The sequence below is a fragment of the Streptopelia decaocto genome (assembly GCF_964273445.1).
Source record: "Streptopelia decaocto genome assembly, chromosome: 27".
Taxonomy (NCBI): Eukaryota; Metazoa; Chordata; class Aves; order Columbiformes; family Columbidae; genus Streptopelia; species Streptopelia decaocto.
In genome coordinates, this window is record NC_138682.1 from 2,080 (window position 1) to 19,895 (window position 17,816).

Here is a 17,816-nt window from a genome sequence, read left to right on the forward strand (position 1 = left end):
CAGGTTTGTGCTTCCCGCTCTGTTGGAAGGAGCAGAAAACCCTGTAAAATGGGTCTGGTTTTGGTGCGGCAGCAAAGGGAATTCTGCCTCCCCGTTGCGTGGATGTTGTTTCTTACGGCGGGTTCGAACCCGGCCCCGTTCTACGCTCGCGTGTTTGAGCCGTGGTGTCCAACACAGCTCTGAATTGAGACCGTAGGGATCCCGTCGCTTTATGTTTCACGTTGCTTTTTGATTTTCTGTCTGGCTGTTTCACCCCACGTTTAAACAAAACCCAGATTTTGACTCTGCGAAGCAGGAGCGCGGCAGCTCTGGCGAGCTGAGCGTCCCCTTGCCTTGCGTTCTGATTTCCTCCCGTTTCTGCCCTGTTTCCTTTCCCAGGCCGCACCGACCGCCGCGCTCGGTTCTGCTGACGAGCAGCCGCTCCCCGAGGACGCGGCGCCGCCTCGCCGGCCCGTCAGCCGCGCTCCCACGGCTCCGGACCCGCGGGTTCTGCTGTCCGAAGCCCCGAATCTGCCGTTTCCCGGCCGGTGTGGGAATTACAGCCGCCAGCCCGTTGCTCGGGGGCGAGGACTCTGTTTCCATCCCCCCGTACAGCTGGAGCAAACACCATGTCTAAAAAGCAAAATACAAAAGGTAAGATGCACGTGGACGCGATCTAATCCAGTGCCAATAAACGGCGCTATTGATTATCAATTAGAACAGGGGTTAATTGCTGTCACCGGGCTCCTTGCCGGCTGCTGCTGTCACTTGACAGCTCGTTGTTACGGCCTCGGTGACATCGCGCGGCCTGTTGGGTTTGGTGACATTTTCAGCGGCGTCTCAGCTGTCCGGCCGGCCGGTTCTGCCGTCGCGCGTGAAATATTCATATCGCATCGTTTGCACAGCCAGACAACGCGGTGACAAAGAAATGCCACGTTGTGTGGCAGCTGGAGAGCTACGGAGCCAAACTTGCCTCGTTTCACCCAGCGGGACCCCCAGTGGGGCTGGGGGTCTCCTGTGGGATTAATTCTCCTAAAATGTACGTTTCGTCCCCACTCGGGGTGTCACATTAGACCTGTTGAAATCTTTTTCCTTCAAGGTGGGCACAGAAGAGCGAGTTTGCAAGAGGCTTTTTTTCCGTATTTCATCTCCAAATGCACAGCCAGGTGTTTGTTTCTCGTGTTGTGGCGTCCAGCACCCGATTTCAGGCGGGATTGTGTTTGTCAGGCGTGGAACATTAATTCCAAGGTGTGCGCGTGGTGGGGTTGAGGGTTACGCTTCTCGCTTTATTTGAACTGGCTGCCAATTAATAATTTAAGGCTGGAGAATTCGTGTCCTCGGCCTCAAGAGAAGAGCTTTTGTTCTCGGGATATTGGTTTTTTTTGGTGGCTTTGGCACCGAAATGGCGTCTGCCTGGGTGTCCGTAAATGACCAAAGCGATTAGTGACACTGACGGAAATTATTGCGTAGGATCATTTCCGAGCGATTTTAAGCGGCCGTGTTTGTGTCTGTGCTCTCGAAGCCTCGCTGCAGGTTGCTAAGGAATGAAGTTCTCAGTGCCCAGGCTCTCCTGGCTGTCACAGATCCTGGGAGAGGACGCCCCGACAAGCCCGTGTGAACGGTGCCGCGGCTCTGAAGCCGGCGAGGAGCCCGCCCGGTTCCTCGAGGCGCCGCCGTGCAGGGGAGCTGCTCACGGGGCGTTCGTGAGCCTTGCGGAAACGCGCCTGCGGAGTCTGGGCGCAGAGTCGCGTTCTGCTCGCTCGCAGAAACGCTGAGGAGACGGCTGCTCGATCCCTAAAGCGGTGCTGGAATTATCCCCGGTCGGAGCCCGCGTGGAGCTCCGGCCGGGCTGTTCTCCTGCCCGATAGCCCAGGAATGCGAAGGGAGGGTTGGCTTGGGGTGCCAGACTTCTCCATGTCGTAAATCTCGTGTCCATTGGGCACCAGCCGCGGCTTTGGGCTCAGTGATGTTCTTCCCCTTGGACCGGGCCAAAACGCGTGTTTCGTGAAACGTTGTCTCGACCGCAGCAAACCCCAGGAATATCGATCCAGCGCCAGTTCAGCCCTTGTTTCTCTAATTTGTGCGGTGAGAGCTTAGCGCTGGGCCCTCTGTTGCCCGTTAGCCAGAGCCGCTCGTGCGAGGGAGGAGTCGCGGCGAGTCGGTGGGATTTGTCCGGATCAGCGCGACGTGCCGCTCCGCGTGCCCGCGCCACGGAGCCTCCCGCGCGCCGGCCCCCGCGCCCCCCAGGAACCCCCACCTCTCTTCTTTCTCCTGTATTCTGGTGCAGCCGCAGGCGCGGGGTGGTCAGAATAATGATCTTCCAGGTCTGTCTGTCCGTCCGTCCTGAGAGGCCGCGTTAATTCCTGGCCAGTCTGCTCCGTGGTCCTGGGCGCAGGGACGGCTGGAGATCCCTGTAATTAGCGCAAATTGGAGGCTCTCTAAACGAGCCGCGAGGCGCCGTTTCCTGAGCAGCTCTTTGTGTCGCGCTGCCGGTGACCTGAGCGGCCAGAGTCTGTACATGTTTCATGGTATAACCAAATCTTGGCGGAATAGCACTTCATTTTGCCCACCCGGTTCTCCTTCGTACAGAAAAGGCCAAATTAGTGGAGTTAATGGGAGGAACAGGTTGGTGTTCAGGTGGATTCTTCCCGGCATCGTTAGCGCTTCTGTTTAAGAGCCCCCGTGTCATTAGTCAGCACTGAAACACAAAACTCAATGATTTGGGATGAACAGTTTATCCCCACCTCGTTTTTTGGAGGATGCAGTTATTAATGAAGCAATTAACGCCGATGGCGTCGCCGCTGGGGTTACTCACGTAGAACCACGGGGGCGGCACCGAGATGGGCCCGCGGGGCTCGTCCCGTCAGCGCGGCACCGGCGCCTGAGCTTTCCCTTCCCCGCAAGGTCGTTCGCTCCTGAGTCTGCGTCGCCCGTACCCTCCAGGCTCCTGGTTTTAAATTCCGTCCCTTCTCGCGAACGCCTGCGGCCCTTTTGACGGCGCTGGGAGCGCTCGGGGGTGATATCGAATGGACGCAGTGGCGTCTCCGTCGCATAATTTCCGCATGTTAAACGTTTGGAGGGCTCAGGCCGGGGAACCAGGTGCCGACGAGCTCGAGTGCCCCGTAAGACCAAATGGAAATGCGGGAAAGGGGTGGGATGGAGCAGAACTCCATCTTCCTGGCAGCGGGGCCATCAGTGGCTGCGCTGCCATCGAGGTTTTGAAGAAAACGTCGCTAATTCTCCCTCGGCCCGAGGGCCGTTTGCAGGATCGAGGGCGGGAGAGCCGGGCGGTTGAACTCCGAGCTCCGGTGGCGCAGAAGGTCCGGCGCGGGGCCCGAGGGGCGCGCGGGAAAGGTTCAGCGCGACCTCTCTTCACGTCCTGCCAGCGGCTGCGGAGGCGCCGCTGCCTAAATGCTACATCAGTGTCTGGGGCCGCGCAGTCAGTGCTGCGTCTCCAGGCCGGGTTGCTCGGAGGAGGTGAACGTAAAGAGCGTGAATCAGCAGCTCGGAATTAGCGACCGAGCGCGGGTCCCCGTCCCCGCGTTGTCCCCAAAGCTGCTGGGTTCAAAGAGCAAATTCCCCCCTTAGGAAATGCACCCAGGAAGGGGTCAGTGACACACAAAGCAGCGCTGACAATCTTGGGGCTGCTGTCACCTTCCCGGGCCGCATTGTGGCTAAAACCCCGGCTTGAACTGCGCTCTGGCGTGATAAAACACACCTCCGAGCAGCCACGTCCCTTGTTTTTATTAGCAAACCCGAAATGTCGCCTTTGGCAGGAAAACTGAGCGTGGATTTGCGGTCTCGTGGCACTGGTGGGGACATGGGGGCGGCCGCTTCGATCCTGGGTCTCTTTTGGAACATTTGGGCATTGCCATGGAGATTGGCGCCAGCAAGAGCAAGAGCTGCTGGTCCTCGCACCCCTTTATCGGTCTGCTTGCCACCCCTTCTCCAGGTGCAGGAGATTGGCGCCCGAGCGCTCCCGGGCTCTCGTTAACCCTTCACGGCGGGGCTGGGGGCGGTTTTGATACGGAAATGCTCCGCTTTGCTGCAGCCACCTGCTCCACGCCAGCCCTGTGGGGCTTTTGTGGGGTATGTTTTGGGCTGATGTTTTTGGTCTGTGGGTTTAAACTGATCAGTTTCTCGGGTTCGGTGGGGCGCCCGGGCGGAGCAGAATCGCTCCCTGCGCCGAGGGACCTTCCCTTTCCTGCCTTTTCCAGGCAGCAGGCGCCGCACGTTGCAGGGCTCCCGCAGAGCGGCGGCTCGCGCTGACCTCCTGCTGCTGCCCTTCCTCAGCGTCTCTGGGCGCCCGCGTTCAGAAGAGTTTCCTTCTCCTTTCTCTCTGCAGATCCGTCCGGGTTTATTTTTGATGTGCAGTCCAACACCGTGATGGCCCAAGGAGGAACCTTTGAAAACATGAAGGAGAAGGTAAATGTGTCTGTGGGGATGTTTAGCTCAGCGCGTGCCACGGGGGAGCTCCCGAACGCTCCGTCTCCGTCTCCTCTCAGAGATGAAATACGTTCCTGTCCGGGCGCCAACCGCAGCTCTGTCAAAAGCAGAATTTTATTCAGGTTAAATCGTCCTGGCGCATTAAAGTTTGATAAGGAAGCCATCGGTTACGGGTTTTGGGCTGCTGTGGGATAAAGCAAATAGTTCACATGTCGCCCCTTTCTTCCCCAGATCAGCGCCGTGCGAGCCATTGTCCCCAACCGGAGCAACAACGAGATCGTCCTCGTGCTGCAGCACTTCGACAACTGCGTGGACAGGACCGTGCAAGCCTTCATGGAAGGTGAACGGGGCTCGTCCGTACCGCGTTCACGGGCCCGTTTGAGCCACAGGAGCGGCTTTTGTGCAGAAAGGGAACGCGTGACAGATGAGCCTCTTCCCGAGTCGCGCTCGTGTTTGCTCAGTGGGGGTCAGGGCAGAGATAAGCTCTTGAGATAAGGAGCTCTCCTGCTCCGTTACAAAAACTCCCGTTCACGTGCGCAATGGGAGCGGAGCCGCGTTCGCACTTTGAGACCTGCCACACAGATATTCTCTCTGCGCCACGTCGGCCGCATTCGGTGACCCCGGCTGGTGCTGGTCACAGCGCCTGTCGCTTCGCGGCTCTGATTTCTGCGCTGCCGGCCCCGCCGGTGTGGCGCTGGCCCTCGGGCTGGGGACAGCCCGGCACAGCCGGTGTCTGCGCAGAGGGACCTGAACGCGACCCGTGAGTTGGGGACACTCTCCAGCTGCCGAAACCATTAGCAGGACTGAGCCAAAGAGCACATTTTTGATTGGCTTTTTCCTTTTCCCCCCCAGTGCTGCTTTGTGAGGGTGTCGTCCCCTGCAGCGGGGTGTTGTGTCGTCCCCTGCAGCGGGGTGTTGTGTCGTCCCCTGCAGCGGGGTGTTGTGTTGTCCCCCGCAGCAGGGTGTTCCCAAAGCAAAACCAAAACCAATTACTTTATTGCATCAACTAAGAGAATTGAAACGAAGCTGTTTCGGGTTCCAGGTGTGGCAGTGCTGCCACCTCACCAGGAAAGAATTGGGGTGGGTGCCTTGTCCTCTGCTCATCGCCACGTTTCTTTTCAGGTAATGCCAGCGAAGTGCTGAAAGAATGGACTGTGACAGGCAAAAAAAAGGTAACACCTTTCTGGTACACTCTGCCAAGGCATTTATTTCTTTATTTGGAGTGTTTAGACTACAGAGGCCTGTAGGGATTCCTCGTGGTTTAGACGGGAAGAGAAAGCAGAGAGCAAACGTGTGCTGCTGTGAGCGGAACCAGCGCACGGAGATAATCCCCGGGTTATCGGGCGCCTGTTCGGGGCAGCGATTGACACGGCAACACTGTCCTCGCGCCACATTCGCGTTTGATTTACACGTCAGGCGCGTCGTGAGACGTTTCTGCAAACAAAGAAAAGAGGGCTCTAGGCTGTGTGTCCTTGTGATCGCTCCGGTCCCGCTGCCTCCTCAGGACCCTGATCGCACGCAGCCCCGCGCTCCAGTAAATCTTCACCGGCCCCATTTATTTCAGCCGAGCTCTGTAATTCACTCTCGGGCAGTCATGCTGCTCCATTTTTCATCGCTAACCTTTGGAGCCGAACAGTTGCATTTAATCCCGAGCTCTGGAAATATATTTCTTTGTCACATGAGCTTTCTCGCGTGCTTCACCCGGTTCTCTGCCCAGCCCTCTGCAAGGGTTAAATAAAGATTTGCAGAGCTACAGCACTTGGTATTATAATATCTAAATCCACCAGGACGAGAAGCAAATCATCATTATTCAAAAGGGCTCTTTTTGAATACATGAAAAGCCCCGGTGTGAAATGGAGAGGGGAATTAAAGCAGAATGTGGCTGTGCTGGGCAAGGAGGGAAGTTTTAGCCGAGAAACCCCCAGGAAGGAGACGGGGGTTCTGGCCACAAACCTGGTAATGAATCCGTGCCTCATTAATGCCGCTGTATCTGTCCTCATTGTGGGATAAATCCCTCCTACTGTTAACAGGATCAACAGCCCGAAAAAGCATTTAATTCAGCTATTTCAGTCAGTCAGCATAAGATTAATTTGCCCTTCAGGAATTAAGCTGAACGTCTTCCCCCCACCCCTTTTGTGTTGTGGTCGCCTGATCCCTCAGAACAAGAAGAAGAAAACCAAAGCGAAGCCGCAGGCCGAGCCGAGCTCCGGGTCCGACCCCAGCAGGGCGGCGCCCGCGGAGGAGGAGCGGCCGGCGCGCTCCGAGCGGGCCGGGGTCAACGGCTTCCACGTCAATGGCTGCGCCCACGATGCCGAGTCCGCCGACTCGCTCAGCGAAGGCTTGGACGCGCTCTCCATCGACGCCAGGGAGCTGGAGGACTGCGACGCGCCCGAGAGAGCAGGTCAGTCCCCGCAACGCCGCGCGAGACGAGCGCCAGCTTCGTTCTGCGCCTTCTCGCTTTTGGCTCGGCGCTAAGTCCTGCTGCATCGGGCGGCTCTTCACAGCGAGCTCACCTGGCCTTTCCTCTGGTTTTTGCGTGTTGGTGAAGCGGCGGCCAGCGTCCCGCTGTCCCCTCGCGCTCCCCTTTAAACCGGTGTGCTTTTCTACAGCGGTGCCTGACCTAGCGAACGGAATAGCAGACTCTGACCCCAAATCGCTCACCATCCATCCTTCCCAGAGCCCCTCGTCCCTCCGACAGCAGCGGAACCCCCCCCGGCCCCCGTCCCGCCCGGCGACCGCCCCCCCGCCCGGCGCGCGCCTGGAAGACGCCCCCGTTTCACCCGCTAACAAGAAACTAGGTGAGCGCCCGCGGCTCCGCGTTCGTCACCGCCAGACTTTGATGGTAACGCGAGCAAACGCGGCGCCGGTGACCCGGGAGTGGTGACGGGTCACTATTGTGACGGGTCCCGCAGACGTTTAAGCCCGTTTTTCCAGCCTTTAGGTCGTTTCTCATCTTTTGTGAGAATATGTCTTGAGAGGCCAAAAGTTGGGAGCAGTGATAACACGAAGTGACAGCCTCCTGCTACTTTAGTTTTATTTTCCTCTCTCTTTTCTTAAAATAACAAGCGGGGACAGGAGGGACCTCGGGGACCCCAGTTGCGATCGTGGTTCTGACGTTTAGCTGGGGGAGGCTCACCGGGCCCGGGACACGGGGACTGACCCGTCCTTCGCTGCCCATTGCGGGAAATACCCTCGATTTCGGAGCAGCTCACCCTCCCCAGGCAAACGGGAGTTTCATGTCACACAGCGATACGGCCGCGTCGCGCTCGGCGCCAGCACAAAACCAATCGCAGATACATTTAATTCCTCTCACGTAATTGGAAACGCGGAGGGAAACTCGAAAAGCCCCAGGCAAACCTCCCCCAATGAGAAAATCAAACTAAAACCTCTCGCTGCTGCACCCGGTGACGGGGAAGGAGCGAGCGACAAAGGCAAACCCGAGCAGCGCGTAGGTTTAGAATAAGACGGAAACATAGCTTTAAAATAAGAGGGCAAGGAGAATTGTAAAAGAGGGGAAGCATCGTTTTAAAATGGGGGGGCAGCCATGCTTAGGCGGCGGGTGACGGGGCCGCTGTCCCGGCAGGTTCCAGCATCGAGAAGTCGGTGAAGGACCTGCAGCGCTGCAGCGTGTCGCTGGCGCGCTACCGCGCCGTGCTCAAGGAGGAGATGGACGCCTCCATCAAGAAGATGAAGCAGGTCTTTGCGGAGCTGCAGAGCAGGTGAGTCCAGCCTAGAGCCAGGCTTAAGGCCGAGGCCTTTGGAGTTAAACTTCAGCCTCCTGGGTAGGTGGGACATTCATAACTGCGGAGGGTCTGTTGGGGTCTTTGGTGAAGCGGGTCTGTACGAAACAGTTGTCCCGACCGTCCTAAGGTCATTTTAGGCACAAATAATACAAGATAACGTTCTAATATCAGCTGTGCTGGAAGGAGAAGTGCTGGGAGCTCAACGTGCAGCACTACGGCTTCTAAACCCAAATATTCATATTTAAAATCTTCAAATTAAGGTTGAATTAAGGTTGGTACACATCGGAGATCATCCCGCGCCGCGCTGCTGCCCCCGGTTTAAACAGTTTGAATACGTGATGTTCCCTACGAGCGTAATTGGGTCTTTTTTTAAGTCTTTGTTGGTTCGGGTGAGCGCTTTGGGATGATGTTCGGTGTCAGATACACTCGTTGCCTCGGCTGATTGAATCCATTACTGAGAGGTTGTTCTCGGTTATACAAACACGACTTTTGGTAAAGAAACACTCAGAAAAAAGCGAGAAGAGTTCTTGCCTGGAGTGAGAACACTTGACAAGGAGCTGGGTTTGCTCTCGCGTTGGAGGATTGAAGTAGATATCGGGCAGATTTGTGGATTCTGTCAAAACCCGTTGATGTCCGGAAGCCCGCGCGGCCTCCCGGGCAGAGCGTTGGCGTCCGGCTCAGTCGCTGGCGCCGAACGTCCTCACGCGCGAGCGGTGCCGCTGGGAAACGCGCTCCCAGGGTCGGCCCGGCTTGTGTTTGACCCCAGCGTGTGCCAGAAACACCTGCAGGTGACGTGTGAACGGGCTGGGGCGGGTCACAGGTGTCCCTGCGCTCCGCGCCACCCAAGGGGTTTGGGTTTACCCCAAGGGGTTTGTGGCCCTGGCTCGAGCTTTCACCGCTGCTGTTTGTTCCTTTGCGAGCGGCTCCATCTCCTGAGCCGACGCCGATTCGCTGTTATTCACGCAGCGGGGTTGTGTTGGTGCGGTGGTTTTTATTTCCATTCAACCTGCCCGTCAGAACAGCTGCGGTGGCGCACGCCGTTCCTCCGGCGTCAGCGGCTGCGTCTCAGCCGCCCCTCGCCCCTCGGGTTGTTTGATCTCCGGTGCGTCACGTCGGAGCCGCCGGCGCGATAAGAGCGCGGCAGCAGGACGCGGTTCCGTGAGCCGGGAGCCTCCTTCGGCAAACGCCGGGCACCGCGCCCCCGAAGTGACGCCCTCACTTGTACCTTCGCCTGTCGTATTTTCTTCTGGTGTTTTCCAACTCGCTTCCTGGTCCAGAGGGTGATTAGCGGGTTTTTAAACCCTCCCGACCAAACTCAGGCCTGGTTTAACGGCAGCTTTGCTCTGCTGGGATGGGATATTTAAGGCGCAAAGCGCAGCTGGTTTAACCTGCGCCCGGCGGGGTGAGGTGGAGAATTTCTGAGCGTTCTCGACCTTCATGTCCCTCGTGTTCATGTCAGAGGGGCGAGGATGAGGAGGAGCCGCTAGCGTGGGATTTGTGCCTCTCGGCCTCCCACGCCCGGCCTGTCCGAGTCGCGGGGGCTGCTTGGCCTTCGTATTTGGAGAGGATTCGCTTTTCTGGGCTGGACGTGATCAGGAAACCTGAGCTGGGGATTCCTCGTGTCCCTGAATTTCTTCAATATTTCACTTTCTGCTGACAGGGAAAAATAACAATGCGCGTTGGAAGTGATGCAGGTCACCATTGTTTCATCAGAATTATTTAATCTTTAGCAGTTACGGGTTTATCTGCTTCCCCTCGTGCACTTTTGAGGTGCCACCGTCCCTCTCGGTGGGATCTTATCCCAGGATGGGGCGGTTTGGGCTCTGAGCCGACCCGCTGGAACCGCGGTGCCGGCTCCGGCAGCTCCCACCTGCCAGTTAAATGAACGCGGCAGCGCCGGCACCACTTGCTGCCACAAGCAGGGGAAAAACAGCCGGAAAATGAGCCGAAAGAGCACTGAAAATGACCTGTAAAAAGCAGGTGGGGGGAAAACAACCTGGTTCTGCTCCGCAAGGGCCGTTCTGCACCCAAATTAGTCATTAACAGCCACGTTTACACCCAAATCACTCCCGGCTCCGGGGGTCCCTGCTCCGTGGGAGCTGGCAGATCCCCAGATATCCCCCGTGGTGCTGCGGGGCCGCTCGGGGCCGCTCACGGAGGTGAAGCCTTATCAGCTTTCTTCTGCCACGCGCCGCCGTGTCTGCGCCGTGCGCCTCGGCCGCCGTGTCTGCGCCGTGCGCCTCGGCCGCCGTGTCTGCGCCTCGGCCGCCGTGTCTGCGCCTCGGCCGCCGTGTCTGCGCCGTGTCTGCGCCTCGGCTGCTGTGTCTGTGCAGTCGGGCTCAGCTCGGCCCCCGCTATGGTTGGGCTCAGCCCCCGTGTCCGTGTGGTCGGGCTCAGCCCCCGTGTCCATGTGGTCGGGCTCAGCCCCCGTGTCCGCGTGGTCGGGCTCAGCCCCCGCTATGGCCGGGCTCAGCCCCCGCTATGGTCGGGCTCAGCCCCTATGTCCGCGTGGTCGGGCTCAGCCCCCGCTATGGTCGGGCTCAGCCCCCGCTATGGTCGGGCTCAGCCCCCATGTCCGCGTGGTCGGGCTCGGCCCCCGCTATGGTCGGGCTCAGCCCCCGTGTCCGTGTGGTCGGGCTCAGCCCCCGCTATGGTCGGGCTCGGCCCCCGCTATGGTCGGGCTCAGCCCCCGCTATGGTCGGGCTCGGCCCCCGCTATGGTCGGGCTCAGCCCCCGCTATGGTCGGGCTCGGCCCCCGCTATGGTCGGGCTCAGCCCCCGCTATGGTCGGGCTCGGCCCCCGCTATGGTCGGGCTCAGCCCCCGCTATGGTCGGGCTCGGCCCCCGCTATGGTCGGGCTCAGCCCCCCTGTCCGTGTGGTCGGGCTCAGCCCCCGCTACGGTCGGGCTCAGCCCCCCTGTCCGTGTGGTCGGGCTCAGCCCCCGCTATGGTCGGGCTCAGCCCCCGCTATGGTCGGGCTCAGCCCCCGCTGCGCGCGGAGCAGAAACAGCCCCTGCCTGGAGAAAGCCGAAGCGGCAGATGGACGGGGCGATAAATCAACGGGAGGAGCCGAATGTCAACGCGGCTGTTCGGGGGAATTGTTGGAATCGATCGGGCTCTGCCGCGCGGGCAGCGCCGGCCCCGTTTGCATTTCAGATGCTCCTCCGGTTTCCCTGGCGCTAAAATAAATATTCTCCCCATTTTGGAGCAAAACCTTCGTGGCTACAAAGGCAAAAAGAAAAAGCTGTGGTTGGTGTGGAAGGCCCGAGAAGCAGGAACGCGGGACAGGCTTTGCTTTTATATTGAGGGAGCGGAAACCGAAACAAGCGGGAGTAATTAATAGGTGATGTGTAATTGTTGTCATTGCGGTGGCTTTTTGCCGTGTTTTCTGCGGTGATAAAGTCCAGTGGGGAGGGAAGGCGGCTCCAGCTTGTACGAGAGCACAGTGACCATGTCCCCCAGCCCCGTGTCCCCCAACCCCGTGTCCCTCCAGTGTCCCCCAGCCCCGTGTCCCCAAGGCTGCAGCAAGTTCAAGGCCACCCAACTCTTGCAGAACAAAAGCGGCGGCCGCTGGTCGGCTCGTGCTGCCCCCTGCCGGTGTCCGCCCCCCCCGCCGGTGTCCGCCCCCCCGCCGGTGTCCGCCCCCCCGCCGGTGTCCGCCCCCCCCGCCGGTGTCCGCCCCCCCGCCTGCCTCTGACATGGCACCGGTTTGAGTTGGAATACTCAGTGTTCTCCTTGTTTTCCCAGCCTGATGGATCGGGAGGTGGCGTTGCTGGCCGAGATGGACAAAGTGAAGGCAGAAGCGAGTAAGAGCCCATTTCTGTGATTTTTCACGTTATTCCTGAATACAGGATCGCAGAATAAATTGGCTTTGCAGGGGCTGTCAAAGCGTGTCGAGTCCATCCCTCCCCACCCAAACTATTCCGCGATTCTGTGATTTTTCACCCAGATCACGTTGCTCAGAGCCCCGTCACATCCACCCCGAAACATCTGGCGGCACCTAAGAGCCCCTCAGCTCGTGCCTTGAGTTTGGCGTGTTGGTCCGGGCTCCGTTGCAGTGGCTGCCCCACACAACCCCGTTCTGCGCGGCCCGAGCCCTCGCGGGGACGGGGACGGGAGATGTGCTGCGGGTTGGCCGTAACGGCGCTGTTGATACGACACAAACGGCGCTGCGGGGGGGGGGCCGGGGCCTGGGAAGGGCTGTTGGTCGCGGCTGCCGGGGGGTTTATTCAGCGCTCTGGGATTTTGGTGAACTGTTTTGGCGTTTGGTGTTATTTTGCAGTGGAGATCCTGGGGGGGCGGCAGCGGCGGGCGGAGGCGCTGAAGAAGCTGGCGGACGTGGCCGTGCGCATGTCGGACGAGCAGCTGGTCGAGCTCCGCGCCGACATCAAGGTCAGGTGCCGCTGGTTGGAAATACCCAAAACCCTGATGTTTCTGTTTCCGGGGTCGGCACAGCCGCTCCCTCCTCACCGAGGGGCTTTTGAACCAGCTCCCGACTCGGCTTCTGCTTGAGCCAAACTGGGAGGTTTTCACCCCAATTTCTGCCCCTGTGCCCTGTAATTTGGTGAATTAACGCGCTTTCTAAATTGTTTTTAAGCATTTTGTGAGCGAGCGCAAGTACGATGAGGAGCTGGGCCGGGCGGCGCGGTTCAGCTGCGACCTGGAGGCGCTGAAGAGGAGCATCGCCGCCTTCGGGCACGGTGAGCGCCCCCGCTCTGCCCCCAAACCCCCCAAATCTGCCCCTAAAACCCCCGCTCTGCCCCCAAATCTGCCCCGAACTCCCCAAATCTGCCCCAAACCCCCTGGTCTGCCCCAAACTCCCTCAATCCAGCCCTAAAACCCCCTGATTTGCCCCAAAATGCACCTGGGGGTTAAGGAGCCCCCACCATGGCATCCAGTCAGCACAGACAGCCCCCCGGGCCCTCGTGGCACCGTCGTGTCGTGCCCCGGCAGGGTGATGGTTCTGGGTCCCGTCTCACGTTCTCGGCGGGGTGGGGGGGCTTCTTTGTCGTGCAGTTTCCCACCCCAAGAACAGCTACTCCACGCGCTCGCGCTGCAGCTCGGGCACCGCCGCGGCCCCCCCCGCGCCCCCCGCCGCCACCAGCGTCCCCAACGTCACCAAGAAGCCACCGGCCCCCTCGGGGGGGGGCAGCGCTGCCACCCGCCCTCCCCAGCCGTCCCAAGAGGTAACCACACCTGCACGGCCTCTTAGGGCCGGTCCCCCCATTTTTGGACTGGGTGGGGTTCTGCTTTTCTCGTTTCCCCCAAAAAGGTGTTGGGGGGTGGGGGGGTTGTTGCCAGAGCTGTTCACTACCCCCCCCCTTTTTTTTTTCAGGGGACAAAGAGACCCCGAGTGGGACCCAAACCCCAGCGTCACACAGGCCCCCCCGGCCCGCACCAGCCCCCGGGCCCCCCCAACCCGGGGCTGCCCCAGCGCAAACCTCGCGCCAAGTCCTGAGCCCCCGGCCTGGCCCGGGGGGGCCGCACGGACATGTTTACACTGCGACGTTGGTGCCATTGGGGCTTTTCTTTTCCTCTCCCCCATCGTTCTCCTCACACGGGGGGGGGTCCAACCCTCCCCCCCCGTCCCCTTTTCCCCTCAAAAAAAAAATCACCTTTATCTGCAAAGAAAAAATGTGCTGGCCAAGAGTTGAGCCCGAGGGTCCGTGTGCGGGGGCAGCGCTGTCACCATCGTCACCGTCCGGGAGCAACACGGGGGGGGCCGGGGTGCCCCCCAGAAACGGGCCCTTTCCTGCACATTTTGCTGTTTATTCTGAATCTCTTTATTTTCTTTGGAGTCTCTTTATTTTATTCAAAATCTCTTTATTTTGTTTTATTCCATTCCCTGCCCCCCCAGCTCGTCCTCCTCCCCCCTTCACCTCGAGCGCTATAAATGAGCAGGGGGGGCCATGGTCACAATTCAAGGGGGGGCCAGTGCTGCCCTCCCCACCTCCAACTTTTTTCCCACGTGGGTTATTTTTTTCTTTCCCTCTTTAATTAAACTTTTCCTGAATCAATTGAACAAATTAATTAAATTAAACCCAAACAGGGAGCTTTTAAAAATTCAGGAATTCTGCTCCACTCTGCCCTTCTTTGCCCATAACGAACACTGAGGAGCTGGGGGGGCACCCGGAGGAGCTGGGGGTCCCTATCGTACCGGGGGGTTCATGGTCACTGCTGCGCCAGCTTGGCCGCCTCCGCCTTGATGAGGGCGATGAGGTCCTGGTTGATGAGGAACACGAAGCGGAGGCTGGCGATCTGCGGGGGGGGCACGGGGTGAGGGGGGGACCCCAGGAGCCCCCAGGGCCCCCCCAGGCCCCCCTGGACCCACCTCCACCACCGAGTTGTTGTTGAGCTTCCACTTGTTGCCGCCGAGCACGGGGCGCCCGTCGATGTAGATGGGGCGGCGGCCCTCGTTAGCAATGAAGAAATCCCCGTTGTTCTTCAGCTTAATGACGCCTGGGAGGGGGGATAAAACAGGGTGAGGTGGGGGGGTAAAACAGGGTGGGGGGGCGCAGCTGCAGAGCGCTCCCTGAACCCCCGTCCCCTCCCCACCCTGCTTGCGGGAGATCTTCCAGGCCGGCCCCTCCAGCGCCAGGTCCACGTCGATCTGATTGTCCTTCGTGGCTCTGCCCAGCGTGATCTGGGGGGGAGGGGAAAAGCATCAGGGGGGGCTCCCTGGGAAATTCAGGGGGTCGCTGAGGAGGGGGCGCTGCTGGGGGCGGGGGGGCACAGCCCCCGCACTCACCTCGCGGGAGCGCATGAGGTACCGCACCATGCGGCCCCGCAGCACAGCCAGCGTCTGGCTGTCGAAATCTGGGGAACTCATGCCTGAGGGGTGTGAAAAAACAGGGTGACTGGACAGACAGATGGCCGGGAGGACATACAAACGGACACAGGCCCCCCCGGCGCTCACCGGTGATGCTGTCGACCAGCACCTGCCACTTGTGCAGCTCCTGCTCCAGCTGCCGGATCTCCCGTTTCTGGCGCCTGTCGGCCACTGTCAGCTCTGGGGGGGACAAGGGGAGCTGGGGGATCCTGGGGGGGTTCTGGGCCACCCCACACCCATTTGGGGTGCACAGAAGGCAGCGGGCAGGACTCACCGTGCTCCAGCACCTCGTCCCGCACATCCCTGTGGAGGAGAAACAATGAGATTGTGACCCCCCCCCCCCCCAGCATGGCTTCTGCCCCCTCCAGCCCCGCAAAAACCTCCCTGGAGCTTGTCATCAGCACCGTGTCACCTGTGTCCCCCCAGGCCCCCTCACTTGAGTTTGCTGTCATCGAGCGCGTCCTCGGCGTCCGAGAAGTTCAGCACTTGGTCGCCCTTGGGCAGCGGCTGCACTGGAAGGGGCAGCGCGGGGGCGGTGAGGGACTGGGGCAGAGGTGACAGGGACGCGGGGACACCGGGGACTCACCGGTCTGGTCGTCCAGCAGGTAATACTGCTTCATGAGCTGCCAGTGCAGCTGCAGCGCCTTGGCCGTGCGGGCCGGGTAGAAAACGTCGGGGTGCTTGTGCAGCAGCTCCTGGAAGGTGTCGAGCGTGGGCTGGCTGCTCTGCGGGGGGACAAAGGACACGTGGTGGCACCTGGGGACACCCCGGACCCCCCCAGCACCTGAGACACCCCCGGCTCTTACCGATCCCACCTTAGTGAGCAGCTGCTCCTCGGCTTTGCTGAAGAGAACTTTGCTCTGGATGGCGGCGATGGCCTCGGGGTGCAGCTGCCGCATGGCCTGGCACGCCAGCCTGAGCGGGAACAGGGGCTGAGACCCCCCCACCCCCTAAAAACCCCTAAAACCCCCCAAGAAATACCCCCCCGCGCTCACTTGGAGATGACGGGGTCGTACAGCAGCGCGTACCAGCGCTCCTGGATCTCCCGCAGGTTGAAGCGGCAGCTGAACTTCACCCCCAGGTGCACCGAGGTCAAGTCGTTGGTCTGGGGAGCGGGGGGGGACAGAAAAATCAGGGAATCATAAAATCAGAGAATTGCCACAAAATCATTAAGTAATGTGGGTTGGGAAGGAGCTGGAAGATCCTCAAGTCCAACCGTTAACTGTTCAGCCAAAAGAAAAGATCGGACGAGCAGTTTCGTCCTCACTTGCTGTATGAAAACACGACTAAAACGATTTTAAAAAGCTACAACCTAAAGAGTCTGATCCAAGTCAGCGCGGGGTCCAACTCCACGTGAGCTGCCATTTCTAGCCAAGAGGAATAAGTCACTAAATCTCTGTTTAAAAAGTTCAGGCCTGTGTTTGAAAATAACCCTGGTCCTCTAAAAATAATAATGACCAAATGACAAAATAATAATGAATGAGACCGTTTTACAGGTAATCACACCGAATGACTCCTGCACGCGGAACGCTTTTGTTCCTCGCCGCTTAAATAAACGCCTTTCCCTGCTTAAGTTTCTCACTGCAAAAATATGATATTATAATAACAGTAGTAACAGCAACAATAATGATGACAATTACAGATCATCATAATAACAATAATAATAACTTAAAATACCCAAGTAGTCCCCAGGGGCAATAATAATCACCACCATCATAAATTACAGATATTTAAGCAGCCTGCAGGGGCCGATCCCAAAGCCTGGGGATGACGAACCCCCCCGGGGGGCTCGGGGGCCCCCAGCTCGTTACCTGCAGCACGGCGTTAATGAGCAGCAGGTCATCCGCCGGCTTCCAGCGCCCCAAGTCCTTGGTGACCGGGGGGGGCTGTTTGCTCTTCTTCACGCGCTTGGCCAGGCTGGGGTGGGGGGGCACGGGGCTGGGTGCCACGGGGGCGGCCACCGCCTTGGAGACCTGGGCGGGCACAGGCGGGTGAGCGGGGGCCTCCGCCCCCCCCGCGGGGTCCCGGCGTCCCCCGCCCCCCCCGCGGGGTCCGGGCGTCCCCCGCCCCCCCCGCGGGGTCCCGGCGTCCCCCGCCCCCCCCGCGGGGTCCCCCGCCCCCCCCGCGGGGTCCGGGAGTCCCCCGCCCCCCCCGCGGGGTCCGGGAGTCCCCCGCCCCCCCCGCGGGGTCCGGGCGTCCCCCGCCCCCCCCGCGGGGTCCCGGCGTCCCCCGCCCCCCCCGCGGGGTCCCGGCGTCCCCTCACCTTCTTCTTCTCGCCCGGGGAGGGCTCGCTGCCCGCGCGCGCGGGCTCGGCGCCGCCGGCGCCCTTGGCGCGGCTGGAGGACTTGGCCAGGCTGCTCTCCACCAGCTCATCGTCGAACTTCTTCCGCTTGATGAACCTGCGGGGAATCGACGCTCCCGAGCCGCCCCCCCGCGCCGGCGCAGCCCCGTGACCCCCCCGGGCCCCCCCGGACGTACCGGGAGGAGCTGCGGCGCTTGGGGACGGTCCCCGAGGCGGGGGCGGAGCCCCGTTTCTGTCCCGCCAGAGACTCCTCGTCCTCGGAGCGGCTCGTGGCGCCCGACGCCATCAGGGCGGGGGGCGGCGGGTCTGGGGGGGTCGGAGGAAACGAGAGGAGGTGGAGCTCCCCGGAGAAAACCCTCCTGGCCCGGGGAGGACCGAGCTCCACCCCGCCCGCCCCCCGGGGCCCCCCCGCTCCGGGGCAGCCGGTGCCGCCGCCGCCTCACCATCCCCGGGAGCGCAGGATCCGGCCGCCCGGCAGCGCCCTCCTCCCCGCCGCCATCACGGACGGCGTCGCTTCC

At 60.5% G+C, this 17,816-nt stretch overlaps 2 protein-coding genes across 3 annotated transcripts; one reads left to right on the top strand and one right to left on the bottom strand.

Annotated features, from left to right (window-relative positions):
• Positions 1-266: 266 nt before the first annotated feature.
• On the top strand, positions 267-14,184 carry LOC309450698 (spermatogenesis-associated serine-rich protein 2-like). Its single transcript, XM_082073739.1, has 12 exons — positions 267-633; positions 4,325-4,404; positions 4,657-4,765; positions 5,548-5,597; positions 6,586-6,826; positions 7,035-7,223; positions 8,009-8,144; positions 11,915-11,973; positions 12,450-12,559; positions 12,765-12,867; positions 13,184-13,353; positions 13,503-14,184. Exons 1-12 carry the CDS (start codon positions 609-611, stop codon positions 13,623-13,625), a joined length of 1,395 nt encoding a protein of 464 aa, XP_081929865.1. The 5' UTR covers positions 267-608; the 3' UTR covers positions 13,626-14,184.
• LOC309450699 (microspherule protein 1) lies at positions 13,982-17,812 on the bottom strand. 2 transcript variants are annotated; one of them, XM_082073740.1, is made up of 14 exons: positions 17,742-17,812; positions 17,475-17,604; positions 17,260-17,395; positions 16,808-16,969; positions 15,992-16,101; positions 15,803-15,911; positions 15,583-15,721; positions 15,433-15,508; positions 15,271-15,299; positions 15,084-15,176; positions 14,916-14,998; positions 14,723-14,810; positions 14,499-14,626; positions 13,982-14,425 (listed from the first exon to the last, which is right to left on the bottom strand). In XM_082073740.1, the coding sequence occupies exons 2-14, from the start codon at positions 17,582-17,584 to the stop codon at positions 14,339-14,341; spliced, it is 1,350 nt and encodes a 449-aa protein (XP_081929866.1). In that variant the 5' UTR covers positions 17,585-17,604; positions 17,742-17,812; the 3' UTR covers positions 13,982-14,338. The 2 variants fall into 2 exon arrangements, with proteins under 2 accessions (XP_081929866.1, XP_081929867.1); XM_082073741.1 differs by having other exon boundaries at positions 13,986-14,425; positions 15,812-15,911; positions 17,742-17,811.
• Between the last annotated feature and the right edge of the window lie 4 nt (positions 17,813-17,816).

Coding starts and splice junctions, on each gene's coding strand:
- LOC309450698 (XM_082073739.1), top strand. CDS start 609: ATGTCTAAAAAGCAAAATACAAAAG. Junction 4,766..5,547: donor CGTGCAAGCCTTCATGGAAG/GTGAACGGGGCT, acceptor GTTTCTTTTCAG/GTAATGCCAGCGAAGTGCTG. Junction 13,354..13,502: donor CTCCCCAGCCGTCCCAAGAG/GTAACCACACCT, acceptor TTTTTTTTTCAG/GGGACAAAGAGACCCCGAGT.
- LOC309450699 (XM_082073740.1), bottom strand. CDS start 17,584: ATGGCGTCGGGCGCCACGAGCCGCTCCGAGGACGAGGAGTCTCTGGCG. Junction 14,999..15,083: donor GCTGGTCGACAGCATCACCG/GTGAGCGCCGGG, acceptor CACACCCCTCAG/GCATGAGTTCCCCAGATTTC. Junction 14,811..14,915: donor ACCTCATGCGCTCCCGCGAG/GTGAGTGCGGGG, acceptor CCTCCCCCCCAG/ATCACGCTGGGCAGAGCCAC.